Source organism: Mercenaria mercenaria, chromosome 17, assembly GCF_021730395.1.
Source record: "Mercenaria mercenaria strain notata chromosome 17, MADL_Memer_1, whole genome shotgun sequence".
NCBI classification, from domain to species: domain Eukaryota; kingdom Metazoa; phylum Mollusca; class Bivalvia; order Venerida; family Veneridae; genus Mercenaria; species Mercenaria mercenaria.
This window is the reverse complement of record NC_069377.1, coordinates 24,282,052-24,300,064: the sequence shown is the minus strand read 5'-3', so window position 1 is coordinate 24,300,064 and position 18,013 is coordinate 24,282,052. Positions and strand designations below refer to the sequence as shown.

The 18,013-nt window shown below is 35.5% G+C and overlaps 1 protein-coding gene across 1 annotated transcript; it reads left to right on the top strand.

Moving 5' to 3' along the window:
- Nucleotides 1-719: 719 nt before the first annotated feature.
- LOC123536650 (transcription initiation factor TFIID subunit 11-like) lies at nt 720-16,400 on the top strand. The gene is made up of 4 exons (XM_045319989.2): nt 720-1,125; nt 11,200-11,287; nt 11,797-11,893; nt 15,684-16,400. Exons 1-4 carry the CDS (start codon nt 818-820, stop codon nt 15,812-15,814), a joined length of 624 nt encoding a protein of 207 aa, XP_045175924.2. The 5' UTR covers nt 720-817; the 3' UTR covers nt 15,815-16,400.
- Nucleotides 16,401-18,013: the final 1,613 nt, after the last annotated feature.

The window sequence follows — 18,013 nt, the reverse complement described above, 5'->3', positions numbered from 1 at the left end:
AAGACAGTCGGCCAATAGCTATTCATAGCTAATGTTATCATGTTTGAAACCCGACTATAAAAAAAATTGTATCTTGTATCTTAATTCCTTTCACTTGAATATGTGTTTAAATGAACCCAATAAAATTTTGGATCAGAGTTTCAAGATTAAGCCTTTCAACTTTTTATTATTTATTATCAAAAGATCTAAACATAACATTGACTTCCTTTTTGTATCGTTACTACTCGTTAACAAAGTATTATAGTTTGCTGTAGATCGAAATCTTCTATATTTACCCTTAGCATTCAAATACTGCTTGCGATACATTCTGCAAGAATCATCAAACCAGAGATTTTTATTTAAATATTAACAAAGCATTATTGCCTTTTCCTAGATTTTTTTGTTTTAATAAGCCACAACTTTTAGCTGCATCTGCAATAACATTACAATGTTTTCTGTTAAATCGTTAACAATAACTTCACTATATTTTATTACACTTTAGCATACAAGTCAGGCAATTGCACAAACATATCGACTAAGACAACATTGTCAAATTCCTTTGAAATTTTCTTAGCGTCTTCTATGGCCCAGATAGGTTTAACACTTGATCCTCATCATCTATTACAGCATCTTCATCAAAGTCATTTGACATGACAAATATAAGTCTGTTCCACAGATCTGTCTCAATATGGAAAATGCTTGTATTTCAGATACGTTGGGTCCTTTTGATTGCGTTGCATCTGAATCGATCAGACGGTGTCAAGGTCTAAAATCAAGCGTTTGTAGGAACTTTTTCCTCTATTTTTTTCTTCAGTTTTTCCAAGTATTTACAGACAAAATGGAGATTCCTATCTCTATAAATGACACAAAACATCTGACAGCGAGTCCCTCTTCAGAACGGCGGAGCGTTTCACCATCAGCATCACCGTCAACATCAGGTGCTAAAGAAACTCAAAAATCGCCTCGAAAATCGCTGTCTGCATCAGAATCAGAGACAGAAACAGAATCTCCAGATAAGTCAAAGTCTAAATCACCATCCAAAGTTAAAACTTCACCATCATCACAGGAAAGAAAGCGGAAAGCAGAGTTAGATGAAGAAACGAGACAAAAAAATGAGAAACAGGAAGAGGAGAGACAGAAAATGCAGTGAGTTTAGATGACAGGGGGAATGTCAGACGGTTTGACCCCTTGACAGTTTGACCCCTTAAATTTTTTTACCAAAGATGACACCTTGACCCCTTAGTGACACTTTGACCCCTATTTTCAGTGACACCTTGACCCCTACTTTTTTTTTTATTTGACACTTTGACCCCTTAGATTTTTTGTGGCTAGGGGTATATTTTTCTGCAGTTTAATTTCTTAATGTGCATGTAAGTCATTGATAAAAGCTGTATTGATGGACTTGTACAAGTTCTAGGCTATGAGTAGGTGATAAAACTATGGTTTATGAGTGTTGGTTTATGAGTGTTGGTATTATTAACAATGATGTTTCACAAACGTTTGCAGTTATCTAAGAAATTATTTAGATGAAATTACTAATCATGTTAGTAATTAGATATAAATAACTTCATTTACTAATTGAAATAATAAAATAACTCTCTGTTCGAAACTTCTCATTTACTGGTATACTACTTTATTCATAAATGTACATTTTTATAAATAAATACAAGTAACGCTAAACTATTTACATGAAACAGAAAACATAAATATAAAACATTATACAAAAGACAGAATACTGTAAAACAGAAAAGTCAAACAAAAGACAACAACGACACAAATAAGAAAAATACATCACATAAATCATAAAATACATTGAATAAGTACACTTTGTACACTATTTACATGAAACAGACAACATAAATATTAAACAATTATACAAAAGACAACAAAGACACAAATAAGAAAAATACATCACATAAAACATAATACACTTTGTACACTATTTACATGATGAGCACTGGTCAGTCTATTATTAAGCACTGGCACTGTTTTTTCAATTTAATTGAGTTTTAGATTTACATACGGCCATAGATCTCACCAACCCGGGCAAGAAAGTCTTCACACACGATGTCATGGTCATCGTACTTGTCCCAAAGCTCGCCAATACGATTGTCCATTGACACATACACTTGACGACGGTTTCTGATCACTGCCTGTTGAGAGACAAGAGCAACAGTGATTGATACCAACTTTCCTTCCTGATGAAGAAGTGAAACTAGCACATAGAATGGGAGTGTGCTGCGTCCAGCTTTCTGGTTGAGGCGCCGGTGCCAACCCTCACAGTTGTTGTTTCTGCGTACAGGCTGCCTGTAGACACTCCACTTGTCGCCCGTCCACAAACTTGAGCACAACCACTGGTCCCAGATGTATTGGAAGAGATCCCGCACTGGCTGCAAGCTGGTCATGGCGCAGTCCCTCAGACGTTGGAACGCTCTCTCGATGTCCTGACCCAGTAGAAAAGGAAGAGCAAGTAGCATGCTTATCAGCTGATGAACGGTTGTCATCTTATTTTATTAGGGGTCAAAATGTCAAGGGGTCAAAACGTCTTGCTACCATCACAGGGGTACATCACATAAGGTTTTGGGTTGGTCTGGGGTATGTTAAAATACGACCTGATACGCCCTCACACTGCTTAAATATAAATATCCATAAAAAAGCATTCCCATTTCTTGCTGTCATAAACCGTTTTTGCACAGTGAGATGCGAAACTCGTACTTTTTCATCAAAAACGTGTAGTCTTACAAGATTGCGTTCACCATTCGATCATGGAAAATCGCCTGTAAAACTCATGTACGGCAGGCGAACAAAAGGAAATGAATGATGCTCCTTACAAAACGATCAAAATGTGTCTCACAAACCTCGGTATTGAACCACAAGAGGGTCTGTAAGTCTTGCATTTGCTTTGTTATTCTCGTAACCGGAAAACAATTCTTGTCGGCTCCACCATTGTCTCACATGTAAGTCACATGGGCTAGGTGCTGTATCATCTTATCTAATTGGCGAGAACCAGTTGTTATAGCCAATCAAATAAGTGTACAGCATCTAATCCACGTGACTCACATGTGACACTATGGCGAAGTCGGTGAGAATTGTTTTTCATCTACGAAAATAACAAAGCATTGCAGGACTTAAAGACCTGCTTGTGGTTCAATACTGAGGTTTGTGAGATACATTTTGATCGTTTTGTAAGGAGCATCATTCATTTCCTTTTGTTCACCTGCCGTTCATGAGTTTTACACATGATTTTTCATGATCGTACGGTGAACATGATCTTGTTAGACTACATGTTTATAAGAAAAAATACGAGTTTCGCAGCTCACTGTGCAAAAACGGTCTATGACAGCAAGAAATGGGAATGCTTTTTTTATGGATATATATAATTATTTATATGGAAGTGTCTTATCCTCCGGTAACCGGACGACTAGCCTGCGTTCTAGTCGTCCGGTTACCGGATGGCTAGCAAATCCTCAGGGGATTTTCTAGTCGTCTGGTAATTGATTTCTTAATAAATAAGTAATGATTTTATACAGTTTTAAATGTTATTTACTTAAAATATCAATACTTATTATGCCCCCCTTTGAAAAAGGAGGGGTATATTGTTTTGCAGATGTCGGTCGGTAGGTCAGTCGGTCGGTCTGTCGGTCGGTCGGAATGTAGACCTATCCGTTTCCGGATGATAACTCAAGAACGCTTGGGCGTAGGATCATGAAAGTTGATAGGGAGGTTGGTCATTACCAGTAGATGACCCCTATATATTTTGAGGTCTTTATGTCAAAGGTCAAGGTCACAGTGACCCTGAATAGTAAAACGGTTTCCGGATGATAACTCAAGAACACTTGGGCCTAGGATCATGAACGTTGATAGGGAGGTTGATAATGACCAGCAGATGACCCCTATTGATTTTGAGGTCAGTATGTTAAAGGTCAAGGTCACAGTGACCCTGAACAGTAAAATGGTTTCCGGATGATAACTCAAGAACACTTGGGCCTAGGATCATGAAAGTTGATAGGGAGGTTGGTAATCACCAGTAGATGACCCCTATTGATTTTGAGATCAGTATGTTAAAGGTCAAGGTCACAGTGACCCTGAACAGTAAAACAGTTTCCGGATGATAACTCAAGAACACTTAGGCCTAGGGTCACGAAAGTTGATAGGGAGGTTGGTCATGACCAGCAGGTGACCCCTATTGATTTTGAGGTCAGTATGTCAAAGGTCAAGGTCACAGTGACCAGGAACAGTAAAATGGTTTCCAGGCAATAACTCAAGATCGCTTAGGCCTAGTGTCAGGAAAATTGATAGTTAGGTTGGCCATGACCAGCAAATGACCCCTATTGATTTTGAGGTCATTAGGTCAAAGGTCAAGGTCACATTGGCCAGGAACAGTTAAATGGTTTCTGATCTTCTTGTCCAAAACCATAGAGCCTAGGGCTTTGATATTTGGTATGTAGCAAAATCTAGTGGTCCTCTACCAGGATTGTTCAGATTATTTCCCTGGGGTCAAATATGGCCCCACCCCTAGGGTCACGTGGTTTATATAGACTTATATAGGAAAAAACTTTGAAAAACCTCTTGTCCAAAACCACAGGGCCTAGGGCTTTGATATTTTGTATATGACATCATCTAGTGATCTTCTACTAAGATTATTCAAATTATTCCCCCAGGGTCAAATATGGCTCCGCCCTGGGGGTCACATGGTTTACATATACGTCTATAGGGAAAAACTTCGAAAATCTTCTTGTCCAAATCGCAAAGTCTATGGCTTTGGTATTTTGTAATGTAGCGTCATTTAGTGGTTCTCTACCAAGTTTGTTCAAGTAATCCCTCTCGGGTCAAATATGGCTCTGCCTCAGAGGTCAAATGGTTCATATAGACTTATATAGGGAAAAACTTAGAATCTTCATGTCCATAACTTAATCATTCAAATTTGGACCACATGTATAGTTTTGAGTGGCAAGATGAACCTTAACATGAGTTGACCTTGATCTTGACCTAGTGACCTACTTTCACATTTCTGTACCTACAGCCTTCAAATTTGGACCACATGCATAGGTTTGTGTACTGAAAAAAACTTTGACCTTGTTATTGACCTAGTGACCTACTTTCACATTTTTGAAGGTACAGGTTTCAAATTTGGACCACATGCATAGTTTTTTGTTCCGAAATAAAATTTGACTTTGATTTTGACCTAGTGACCTAGTTTCACATTTCTCAAGCTACAGCCTTCAAATTTGAACCACAAGCGTACTTTTGTGTACTGAAATGAACTTTGATCTTGAGATTGACCTAGTGACCTACTTTCACATTTTTGAAGGTACAGGCTTCAAATTTTGACCACTTGCATAGTTTTATGTTCTGAAATAAAATTTGACCTTGATTTTGACCTAGTGACCTACTTTCACATTTCTCAAGCTACAGCCTTCAAATTTGAACCGCATGCATAGTTTTGTGTACTGAAATGAACTTTGATCTTAAGATTGACCTAATGACCTACTTTCACATTTTTGAAGGTACAGGCTTCAAATTTGGACTGCATGCATATTTTTGTGTTCTGAATTGAAATTTTACATTGATTTTTATCTATTACCTGCTATCACATTTCTCAAGCTACAGCCTCCAAATTTGAAGCACATGCATAGTTCTGTTTACCGAAATGAACTTTACCTTGAAATTGATCTAGTGATCTGCTTTCACATTTCTCAAGCCACCGCTTTCAAATTTGGACCACATACACATTGTTTTGTACCTAAATGAAATTTGACCTTGATTTTGACCTTGAGCTAGTCTTAAAATTTGGAACATTCAAAAATGGCTCAGTGGATGACGCCAAGATCAATCTGTAATCTCTTGTTAGGTTAATAGGTTAAAGGTCAAGGTCAGATTAAACCAGAATGATAGTACTTTTGTTTACAGTGAGCATATAATTTCTGTTCCTTGTGCAATTACTAATTGCATCAAGGGGGGCATTTCGTGTTCGACGAGCCCTTGTTTGATTTTTCAGTCGATTAAACACAAGAGATCGTGTTTGTTTACAAATCTGTTGATATTCTATTTTTAGAAATGATAAAACATTGATTGCCGAACATCCATGTGCTATTTTGTAAAAAGTGATGTTTTTTCTAACGGTCTAAAATTAATTTTTAAAATACAAATTTATATATATTTTTTGAAGAATGGAAAGCTTAAAAAAAGGTTACACGCATTCATTAATTTTGACTATGATTATTTCAAATTAAAATTGATTAATTATGAACGCTTGACTACTGTTTTTCTTAAAGTTTTGAACATCACGCTGCTGCTTTTGAAATAAGATGTCATTGAAAACAGTAATTCATTAACAAATATTTGAATACTAAAATATGAAAATTGAAAGTTCTTCAAAACTGTTTTAATTTTGAAAATCCAGTGAAAAAGTTATTAAAATTTAAAAATTCCAATCCTATAAAAGCCTCAAGATGAACAGATTTTAACTAGTGACGTCTCGTCGATTTCGCCATTACTGAGATCGGCAAACTTCCATTTTGTCAGCTGAATAATGCAGTGATTTATCGTAAATGTTTATTATATGTATTTACACAAACTTTTGTTTACTGATAAATATCGATATCTCAAGTAAATAACATTAAAACTATATAATATCATGTCTTATTCATTAGGAAATCAATTACCGGATGACTAGAAAATCCCGTGGATTTGCTAGCCGTCCGGTAACCGGACGACTGGAACGCATGCTAGGCGTCCGGTTACCGGACGGCTAGACACTTCCTATTTATATTTAAGCAGTGTGAGGGCCTATCAGCTCGTATTTTAACGTAACAAATGAGACTTTTACAGCAGTTGATAATGACCATATACCAAAATTGCCATTTTGACAGCTGGATCCCTTGTCTATAAATAGGGGTTACTATACCCCAGACCACCCCAAAACCTTTATGTGATGTACCCCAGTGGTTTAGATAAGACGATCTTTATCCTTTTTGCAGGTTCAGGAAAGTGGTATTTTAAGGGTGGTCTGTAAAATTATAGGTAACCAGCGTATACTCAGATAGCTTATTCTGTGATCTGATATTTTGAAGATGCCATCCCTCTAAGCCGTACTGGCTAGTGTCCTACAACTGGACACTTTTGGAATATTTTTCACGATAACTCGTGGAAATAGATATATCTAGTGGTTGAAATTTCACGTGAACAAAGCTAGGTTCTCCTCCCAACTAAAGAGCTAATTCGTTTACTTCTAAAATTAGGTTAAGTACTTTTTGAGGCCCGAACGAAGGGCCACCAAATCACGTTGTTTTAAGGACAAACAGTACCATGTTTACAGACAGCGAGTTGTTACTTTATTGATTTTCAATTTACGTTCAACATTTCAACTTTATTTTCAACCAAGGGAAAGTAGTTGTACAGTTTCGGAGTCATAGAATTGTACGAATTACCTCTCTTGAATCGATAATTTGATCGTATCTCTCCCGATTAAATCTTTTAAAATTTCACTTTTCAAAGTGGACATTTTGATATGAAAATGTGTTTAAGGGGGTATTAAAATCCTTTAAAATCATGCACTAAATTATCAAAGCTGTATTTCCCCGGTTTAAGTGTTTATTAAATGTCTTGTCTGCTGACCACAAAATTGCATGGGGCCCTAGATTTAATGGAGGGACCCTACGGAAATACTGCGCATGCGCACCGTGCCATTTCCGCCTTCCCCCAACATGTAAACATGCTTCGTGAGTGCAGACGAAATGAAATGCAGCATTTCTTGTAAAATACTTAAATTTAATGGTTGTTACTTTGCTGTGTTGTTGAAAATCAAGCGTCCATTTGATCGTAAACAGATAAGTAAGTTAAAGACCAAAATAAAGCGTTTACAGGACTGTCCAGTTTGGTGGTCGTCCGGTTTGGTGGTCGCCAGTCAGTACATGTATAATAAAGACTGTTAGGAAAATAAAGAACAACAGAGAGCAGCAGCGCTCGACTTTTCAACAGACTTGTCAATTGAATGAATATAAAAGTTGAAAAAGGGACATAATTTTGTAAAAATGCAAAATAGGGATATGGACAAGTGTGTTAAGTTTTAATCCATACCCAGAAGTTGGTACTGAGATACCAGCTTACATACAAAACTTAACCCAAAACTGCTAAGTTGAAAAAGGGGCATAATGTTGTAAAAATGCAAAGTAGAGTTATGGAACCTGTAATCAGTTCATGACAGTTGGCAAGTGTGTGAAGTTTCAATTCATTCCCATATTGGTAGGTACTAAGATACCAGCTTACATACAAAACCTTAACCAAAATTTTCTAAGTCGAAAAAGCAGCATAGTTTTGTAAAGAAGTAAAATAGATTTATGAAACCATTGCAGTGTAAGTCAGTTTATCATATTGAATAAGTGTATGAAATTTTAATCCATTCCCACAAGTGGTTACTGATATAGCAGCTTACATATAAAAACTTATCCAAAAACTGCTTTGTCGAAAAAGGGGCATAATTTTTTGGAAATGCAAAGTAGAGTTATGGAACCTGTGCTTTGTAAGTCAGTTTATCACAATGAATAAGTGTGTGAAATTTCAATCCATTCCCAGAAGTGGTTACTGAGATACTAGTTTACATATAAAAACTTAACCAAATTGGGACGCTGATGCAGACACACAGGTGTGTCCGGTAGCTCTACCTTCTTTGAATAGCCGGGCTAAAAATCCAAAATAGCCATTAAATACTGGTCAAACTTACTTAACACTAATATTCGTGTAGAAACTTCAAATGAGTTGAATACAATGCATAATTTTAGATTGTATCATAGCTCGGTGTTTTTTCTTAACAAATTTGGTGCAGGTAATTCGTATACACTGAGTACAGGGTGCAGTAACTAAAAGTGTGCTGGTATTTAATACCGGCACGCTAGCTGCCGCATTGTTGGATAGGAAAGTATGCCAGCATGTCTGGAACAGTAGACAGCGAAGTGTATTTTATTGATTTTCTGCTCTAGCATTGGTTTATTTTACCTGGGCTTTACACATTTGTAAAGCAAGGATTTTAAGTACTCACTGAACTGCTGTATATGGCAATGTGGAACGCCTACAACTACCATATATGGATGGCTATGATACAAAACAGAAAGAACATGAACACTCTCGGGTAAACGATTTATACTAGGGGGCTATGCCTCCTCGTACAAATCGTTTACCCTCTAGTTTCAATGCTCTTTCTATTACTAAGAGACTTTAACTCTGTGAAGAGGTGTTAGGGGATATCTACCCCGACACCAGTTTCAATACACAGTCGATGGTCAATGACACTAAATTGCAGAAACGAAACACAAAATATAAATTCAAGAAAGGTCAGTGGGGCAATTTCATGTTTTAATGTCAACATGAAATCATTATCAGAGATATAATCATAACAAATATATCATACACATATACTAGAAAACATTCCCAATAGATTTTGTTGGGGATTTCCTAACAGAAATATGCAGAATAACTTTAGATATGAGGGGACAGCGATAGTCCAAAGTTAACATGGTGTTGTGAAACTTTTTATTATTTGGACTAGTAAGCACATGGCCAATGCAGCCCACAAGTAATGTCTGTAGGCTCTCATAACAATGCAAATTTATCAAAAGAAAACACAGCTTTGTGATGGTTATGCTGCTCTGCTGCAAGCTTTACTTCATTTCCTGGATCTTTCCTGCATATGCCGACATGCATCAGTCTTGCAAGAAAAGCAAAGTGGCATATAGTATATATTTGCGATATAAATAGATTTTGGACTAATTTTAGGATTCCTTGTGGTAAATACTTTTAAAGGTAGATATACTCCATAAGAAATATTTCGCTGTCTATATTGAAAAAGCCACAGAAAATCATACTTACATTTATTAAATGGTTATTATTTTCTAGCCGCATGTACCTGTGTTCAGTAGTCTGCATGAAAAATGTTCTTTCCGCTTGTGTGACCAGCGTATGTGTCACGTTGGGTGGAACAATTTGGCCCAATAATTTATCTAGGCCTGTTTCCAGCAACAAAGAAGCATTAAAGTCAACACTCTGTGTCTCAGTAGGAGGCAGTAATTCTACCATTAGTATATTTACAGGCCATAAAATAATTTTACCAGTTGTCCACCAGTTAAAAAAATCATATGTGACAATCTTGTATCACTCACAACATCATCAAAATAATAAACTGTCTTTGGCAGTACAGTCAAACCTGTCTATAAAGCCACCCTTGGGAGAGCCAAGATGTGGTCTTTATTGGGAGGTGGTCTTTATTCACAGGTTAAAATACACTGTAAATGTTAAAATGGGATACAAAACATGTGGTCTTTAAAGCCAGGTGGTCTCTGTTCAGAGGTGGTCTTTAACACAGGTTTGACAGTAATTGAAACTGAATAATTTTGAGAGGACATTGACAGGTCTCGTGTTAGCCATATTTATCTGACACCAGATACTATCTTGTATGACATTGCAGCTGATATTAAACATCCTTTGTCTTCAGAGGGCCGTCTAGTCTTGTCTGCTTGATAATTTGGATCACCATTACAATATATTTCTATAAATTGGCACTTAATGTTCTCCTCATAAAAATGATGTACAGAACAGAATTAAAAAAAAAATAATGAAAAATTTTCTCCCAAAAGTCAATAAAATGTGGGTATGATGAAAGTGACCAGTAGAGCAGACACAGTAGGCCAGTGGTAACATTGTCTTGACTACGAACAAGACACAAGGGTTGTGAATTTGAGGCCCCTGCTACTCCAGCTAAAAATAATTAACATTGGGATAAGAGGCCTGTGTATGGGTGCTTTACACCTGAACTAGGGAAGCTTTTGGAATTGGAGGGTCATCAGTATCTTGCATTATCCTCCCATATTACTAACAGTCTTCTATAGGAGTCGCCCATATGGGTTCATGGCTGTGACTCGAAATAAACTTGCATGTGACTAATGGTACAAACTTATTGTATATCTTGGTAACAAAAAAATTATTGTACAGAAGGGAGTAAACTGTTGTAACATTTTTGAAATAATGGAGCAAGTCAACATTCTTCATGCTTTTATACCAGTAATGATCTTACACTTATTTTCTCACTTTATTATTTTTTCAGTGTCATATACATATCGACATTATGAACCATATATGCCAAACTTGGTGGAAATAAACCAGTTGAAAAATTTCACTCTAACTGTGCAGCGGGCAAGTAGCTTTAAAGTAGTTTGTTTTTACTTACAGGGTTCTTGTTTCCAACTTCTCTGAGGAACAACTCAACAGATATGAAATGTACAGAAGAGCAGCCTTTCCAAAGGCAGCAGTGAAAAGGGTAAACTGAAGTTATTTAATATATTTAGAAACTAATATAAATGTACTTCTCATATCAGATGTATTATTATATATACAATTTGACAGGGTTGAAATTAATCCTTTTGCAAGTCTCTGTCAAATGTTTAATTTGCTAGACACATTTTTGTCAAGAGTTAATAACTCATATATATATATATATATGTGTGTAATGCTAGGTTACTATTTTATGAAAGTATTGCACTGCTCACTTAAGCATCAATGGCTCAAGAAAGCAATTCAGTCTCCAGTCATTTTCTGTTATCCCCATGCAGCCCAGTGTTGTTGTTTTACTGTATTATAATTATCAGACTTAAAATTATGTAAATATTAAAAATAGCTGCTTTTGATTACACTGCAAAAAAGTGCTGATTTTGATTAGCTCATATCAGTATTCATCTTGTAAAATGGAGTTATTAGTGAGAGTCCACTGGAGAAGATGAAATATCTTTTGATGAAACTGTACATTTCATTGTGATTTTTTTGTTTCAGTTGATGCAGTCTATAACGGGAACAGCTATATCTCCAAATGTTGTCATAGCAATGGCAGGGATAGCCAAGGTGTTTGTGGGCGAGGTTGTAGAGGAAGGTATGTGATAAATGGTACAGTTACACAGCTAGTACCTTGCTATAGTAGGGTAGCTGAGTCTTTTTAATGCCCCGATCAAAGACCTGGAATTTGATTTTCAGAAAAAGGCAATAGCTTTAGTGTGTCTAAACCTAGCTACGCCTTTGGAGGTTATTGACATTATGAGAAATAATGTGAAAAAAGTCCCACATATCAATGGATATTATAAAACTCAGAAAATTAGGTTAAGCCCTGAGTGCTTATCGTAGATTTGAATTCCCCATATGAAGTACCATTGAAGGAGACTGAAGGTTAAAGATAAAGACAGTGTTACTTTTCCATGGTGTCTAACACACAGACTGTTGTGTATCACTAAACACAGCTATTTTGAACTTCACCTGCCCATTGTTTATATTCTTTTGACAAAAGACAGTATGTCTGAAGTTGTTCATCCTCCACTTTTGATTCATGTGGAGAAGTTGTTTGTTCTGTACAGAGAACAGGTCAGTATTAAAAGAAAATAAAGAGACACTGGTGATGTTCACTGATTATTGTCACATAATTGAAATACATGTATTGATGACAGCATAATTAGAACCAAAATGAAAAGTTCTTAAGTGAAAAGAATCCCCTTAGGACCACACTTAATAGTAAAGTAATAAAGGTTCATCCATCTGGAAAAAGACAAAAGTAACTGAGTTCATTTCTGAGGCTCTTGCATAGCTAATTAAAAACAGAGAAAACAAAGGGTAAATACATAAGTATACATTAGATAGACCATTTGTCTGTTTGTCCATCCGTCTTTTAATTGATGCTTTTTTGTCTTAGTCATAACTTTTTTACCAGTATTTCAATTTTGTTTAAATCAAACTTCTGATAACATAACTGCGGAGTGTGATATGTGCATGTTCTCTGTAATCTTCTGTCTTGATACCCTTTCTTGGCTTTCTTTGTCTTAGTCATTGGAAGCCTTCTATTGATGTCAGTAACAATGATCATTATACATAATGAAATTATATGATGAACATTTTTTAGAGAGTGCAGGTTACTAATTACACTTCTGTATCTACCACATTTCAAGGAAACAAATAAAACAGTTTATTTCAGTTGACAGTACTTCACATCATTCTGTATTACAAAAGGATCCTTTTTTATGGTTTTTTAGTCCATTATAAATTGTAAGATTGGGACAAGGAAGATAAGTCTGTGGAAAGTTGGTTTAACTATTTTTCAAAGAACTTGCATGTAGTTTAATTGATTATTTCCTTAAAAAATGAATGAATGGTAACATGATACATTGTACATATTTTCCAGTGGTGTATCTTGGCAAACGCCTGTATGTCCCTGCATGCAGTTGTTTTAAAATGGAATAAACAAAATAGTCATATTACTGTTCAAAAACTGTTAAAGATGTCCAATGCCAATTGTTCTCTCAAATATTTTATCCTTAGATATTTACTTTAAATGTAGAAAATTCTAATCAAAAGTATTTAACTGTACTTTATAAATCAGCTGTGCATATAAAGCTACATTCATAGTTTAACTTTTAGCATGCTAGATAAATTGTCGTTTGCTGGAAATGTCGTCTGCTTAAATTGTAAAGTTCATTCAATTTGCTCCAAAATTGGAAGAAATATTGTCAGAGTAGCAAACAGCTTGGAACCTGATCAGACGCCGATTTAATCCGAGCTGGTTCCAAGCTGTTTGCAAAGGCTGTTAAATTCGCCTGCAGCAGGCTAAGGGTTAATGTCATGCAATAACAATTGTTACAGGTACTTCCAGTTTTTTTGTGGAAGCGCACATTTATATTGTGTTAAACTATATGTGTATTGTGCTTGTATTGTTTTATATAGAATAACAGGCAACTGTCTTTTGATATTAATGTTATCAGGACGAGGTTGATGTGGGCTGGAAGGAGTGAGGGAACTGAACCCCTTCCTCCCATATCTGCCGAGCCTGATAACACTGATATCAAAAGACAGTTCTCTGTTAGTAGTATTCTTTTTATCACGAAACTCGTACAACCTGCCTAGAACAATATATGTCCTCATCTCATCTATGGAAATTTAAAGGCATCTCATACTGCAGGACGAGTTTTTCTTACAATTAATTTGTCAAGCCCAAGACTCATACTGTTGACTGGTCTATAGATGAACACTAAATTTTGCTGGAGTAAAGTAAAAACTTGATGAAGTAACTAATATTTTATAAAAGTATTATTTGCAAATGTCATGTAATAAAACACTTACTGAACAGCTTGCCAGGCAATTCTAGTCAGAAATAACTTGACCCTCACTTTTACAGTATTAACTACTGACCAGCAAGCCATTCAATAAGTTTATATTATTCTATACCTATTTTATCTATCCAATCGCGGACGTTCATTTGCAGCACGTGACCGTACAATATATTACGGTATTTGGATGCACGTGCGTACAAAAATCCTGTATTTTCTGTATTTGGACGCACGCGCGTACAAAAAATCCTGTATTTTCTGTATTTGGACGGTTCAACAGTCCCATGTTAAACATACGATAAAGCCCAAAACGCGTGAAAATGTTCCGAATGTAAATCGGATGAAGTAGGCGCTGTATGTACAGAGTTTGATTATGCGTTTTGAAATGTGGATTTAATTTGAGTTTTTTTGTTTACAAAACACAAAAACGATTCAAGGGATAACAGTTCTATCTGAATTAGATATTAAAACACTCTTTAATAATCAAAAACTTAAAAATACAGTAAAAAGGGTCATCAGATGTTGGAATATTTGAAAAGTCGCTAAAAGAAGCCGTTCCGGACAAAACCTAGAAATTGGTATCAGCCCTGACTGTCTGAATAGCTACCTCAGCAGTTTTTATTTAACGGTTAAGAAACAAAATGGAGAAGAGTATGAATGGCATCGGACGGGCGGTCAGCATCCAAAACATGTCTGCTCTATAATTCAGTTTTCGTCGGATCAAGTTCACCAAACTTGCTGACAATGTTTGTGGGCATTACATCTCAGCCAGTTTCGATAACCATCCAAATTGTACCAGGCATTCTTTGATTATAGTCCTTGAATTACTCGAAAAACGGGGAATTTAGCCTTGTCCACTCTTTTAAGTCGAACAGTTTTCATCCGATCTTCACCAAACTTGCTGACAATGTTTGTGGGCATAATATCTCAGCCAAGTATTATTACCACCCAAATCGCCAAATGGCTGTTGCAGGGAGGTTGCACCATATACCTTTTTTAATGATGATACGCAGAAAAAAGAACATTCAATGAATTACGTATATTACGTATGAAGTGAAATAAATATAGAATAAAAAGGTTATTTAAGGTCTAACATTGTTCTGTATAATATATATTTGCACTCATACCAAGCTGGGAAAAACTAGAAAAGGCAGGAATACAATATTCAGTGAAACATTTTTAATTTAAACTATTATTATAGTAAGATAAAATAGATATAGAATAAAAAGGTTATTTAACATTGTACTGTACAATACGAGATATATTTGGACTCGTACCCAGCTGAGAAAACCATATTGAATTCGCCTAGCGGCTCGTCCAGTATGGTTTTCTCAGCTGGGTACTCGTCCAAATATATCTCCGTATTGTACAGAACAATGTTAAATAACCTAATAATATAGGACATCTACAAAAGGTTCTTAGACACTTTGCTGCATTTGAATCTTTGCAGGGTTATTTTGTAAGATTGACATGCAATATCAGGTTATATTGAGGGTCACTTTTTACAAAATGCAATTTATAACAAATTTTGAAAATATTTCACTTTTATCCCAAAAGTAAAATCTTCTGTTTCAGGTCTTGACGTTCTAGAGCAGTGGGGCGACTCTGGACCCATCCAGCCAAAACATATCCGGGAGGCAGTCCGAAGGCTTCGTAGCAGAAATACCATACCAAATGTAAAGAAAAAGAAAGTTTTACTTTCCTGATATAACAGTTGAAGGGTAGACATGTAGTTAAAATTAAAGTTGAGCGAATAATTCAAGTGGAGAGTAATTAAGTTGTGGAGAAAGTGTAAACTGTGAACAATGGACTGTAGAATGGTCGTATGGTTGCATATCTACTTGCCTTGACAAATTTTGATGTGAGTGGATGAGACAAGAGGGAAATAACTCTGTGTGAACTTAATGGGAAAGAATCCGATTACATTACCTTGCTCTTCATTGCAAACTTTTATTATTTATCACATTTGTGGACATTTTAATATGGAAAATGTCAAACTTGGCATTTCACAATTTTTTTATGATGCAACTAAATTGTTGATAAACAAATGTAGCAAACATGAATTGTTAATGCCTAAAAATATAGTGCTACAAAACAACACAAACTGAAGATTCATACGCTTTTGTCCTGATATATTTTAAGTTTACTAAATTAGTTTAATTTTTTTTATCTGTTTATCTGTCATTATTGATATAAATTTATCTGTTATTTACAGATATACATGGGAGAATTATTTTGATAAAAAGTAAATGTTACTTAAATATACAAAAAGTAAATGAATATTATCTATAATTGTTATTGTTTTTATTTAACCTGAAAATTGTTTATGTAATAAAGTGGAAAAAGTGAGTCGTATTAATGCATTGCCAGAGTAGCAAGGTATACTTCTTTTGAATGACTTGATGGTCAATAAATATTTTATAAGATGACATCAGAAACTATTTTTCACAGACATTTTGCCCAGATTTTGACATTAGTCCAGAAACCATGAGTTGAATATATACAGTTTATATTATAGCACAAATTATGGACCCCAAGGAAACGCATGTTTTACGTTACTACATAGGAAGTTTACGGGGTATTGATATCAAATATTTTTTTAAGAAAGTATTGATGAAAAACACAGAATTTTGCCTGGCCGCTCATTTGAAGCTAGTATTGCACACACATGAATGTAAAGTGATACAATGAATATTGTTTATTAATGTAATTAACAACGTTTTAAAACAAGCCTTTAAGTGGGGTAATAAATCAGTTTCATCCGCAGCTCTAGTATTTAGAACTTAATCAAACTTGTAGAGTGTGTATCAGATGTACTGTGACTTGAAAGCCCATAATCATCATTAAAGTCTGAAATTTAGTTGTATGAACAGCAAGTACTACAGTATATGGTAAGTGAAAAAGTTGACAACGTGGAAATGTATGCAAATTTAATAAATTCATGAAAATATCAGCCAGTATAAATTTCCACATTCTATAAGACCTGTCATTATAGTTGAGTAAAGATAAATAATCTTAGCTTTGACACTTCAGTTTTCGCAGTTAGCTAATATTTCAGCTTGCAAAACGTCTAAAATTGGCAATTCATGAAATTTTTGACCTACGAATATATCCACTTATAGAGTAAATCTGCTGTTGCTTGGCTTATAGCAAATATTTTCTGACAGAATATTGCTGAGCTGTCGACAGCTGCAGAATATAAAATTTCTTTATTAATTTACAGTATATGGTAATTTAATAACAGAACAAAAAGAAAAATTTAGCATTTTTAAGTCACAAGTTAAATATGGCGCCAGTCACTGGAGTGTGAGGGAGTAGGGTTCGGTCACCAGTTTTCGTATAAATTGCCTTTTAAAACCAATTTCCCAAGTGAACCATTTCAAAGACAAAGTTGCAAACTAGTTTTAATGTTGGCTTGAACAGTATTTTCTTTTCTCCTTAAAGTATACAGTCATGTGTCCAGAAAGTAAGCTGACTAAAATACAATTAAAATACAGCATTAAATACATTACAAACGGAAGGAGACAAAATGAGCCATGCCATGAGAAAACCAACATAGTGGGTTTGCAACCAGCATGGATCCAGACCAGCCTGCACATCCGCGCAGTCTGGTCAGGATCCATGCTGTTCGCTAACAGTTTCTCCAATTCCAATAGGCTTTAAAAGCAAACAGCATGGATCCTGACCAGACTGCGTGGATGCGCATGCTGGTCTGGATCCATGCTGGTCGCAAACCCACTATGTTGGTTTTCTCATGGCGCGGCTCATTAATCAGTATTTCATACAATGAAAAGTTCTCAAAGACTAATGATCATAACCCAATTTGAAAATATTAAGGGTCTTTAATTGGCCATTCAGTTGAAATTACCAACAAAGAATTGTGTGAAGTTTCATTTAGTTGTGAT

What these genes read in the sequence shown, in the direction of transcription:
- LOC123536650 (XM_045319989.2), top strand. Translation starts at nt 818, where the DNA reads ATGGAGATTCCTATCTCTATAAATGACACAAAACATCTGACAGCGAGT. An exon ending in GAGGAGAGACAGAAAATGCA is followed by an intron (nt 1,126 to 11,199) that starts GTGAGTTTAGAT and finishes TTTTACTTACAG; the next exon opens with GGTTCTTGTTTCCAACTTCT. An exon ending in CAAAGGCAGCAGTGAAAAGG is followed by an intron (nt 11,288 to 11,796) that starts GTAAACTGAAGT and finishes TTTTTGTTTCAG; the next exon opens with TTGATGCAGTCTATAACGGG.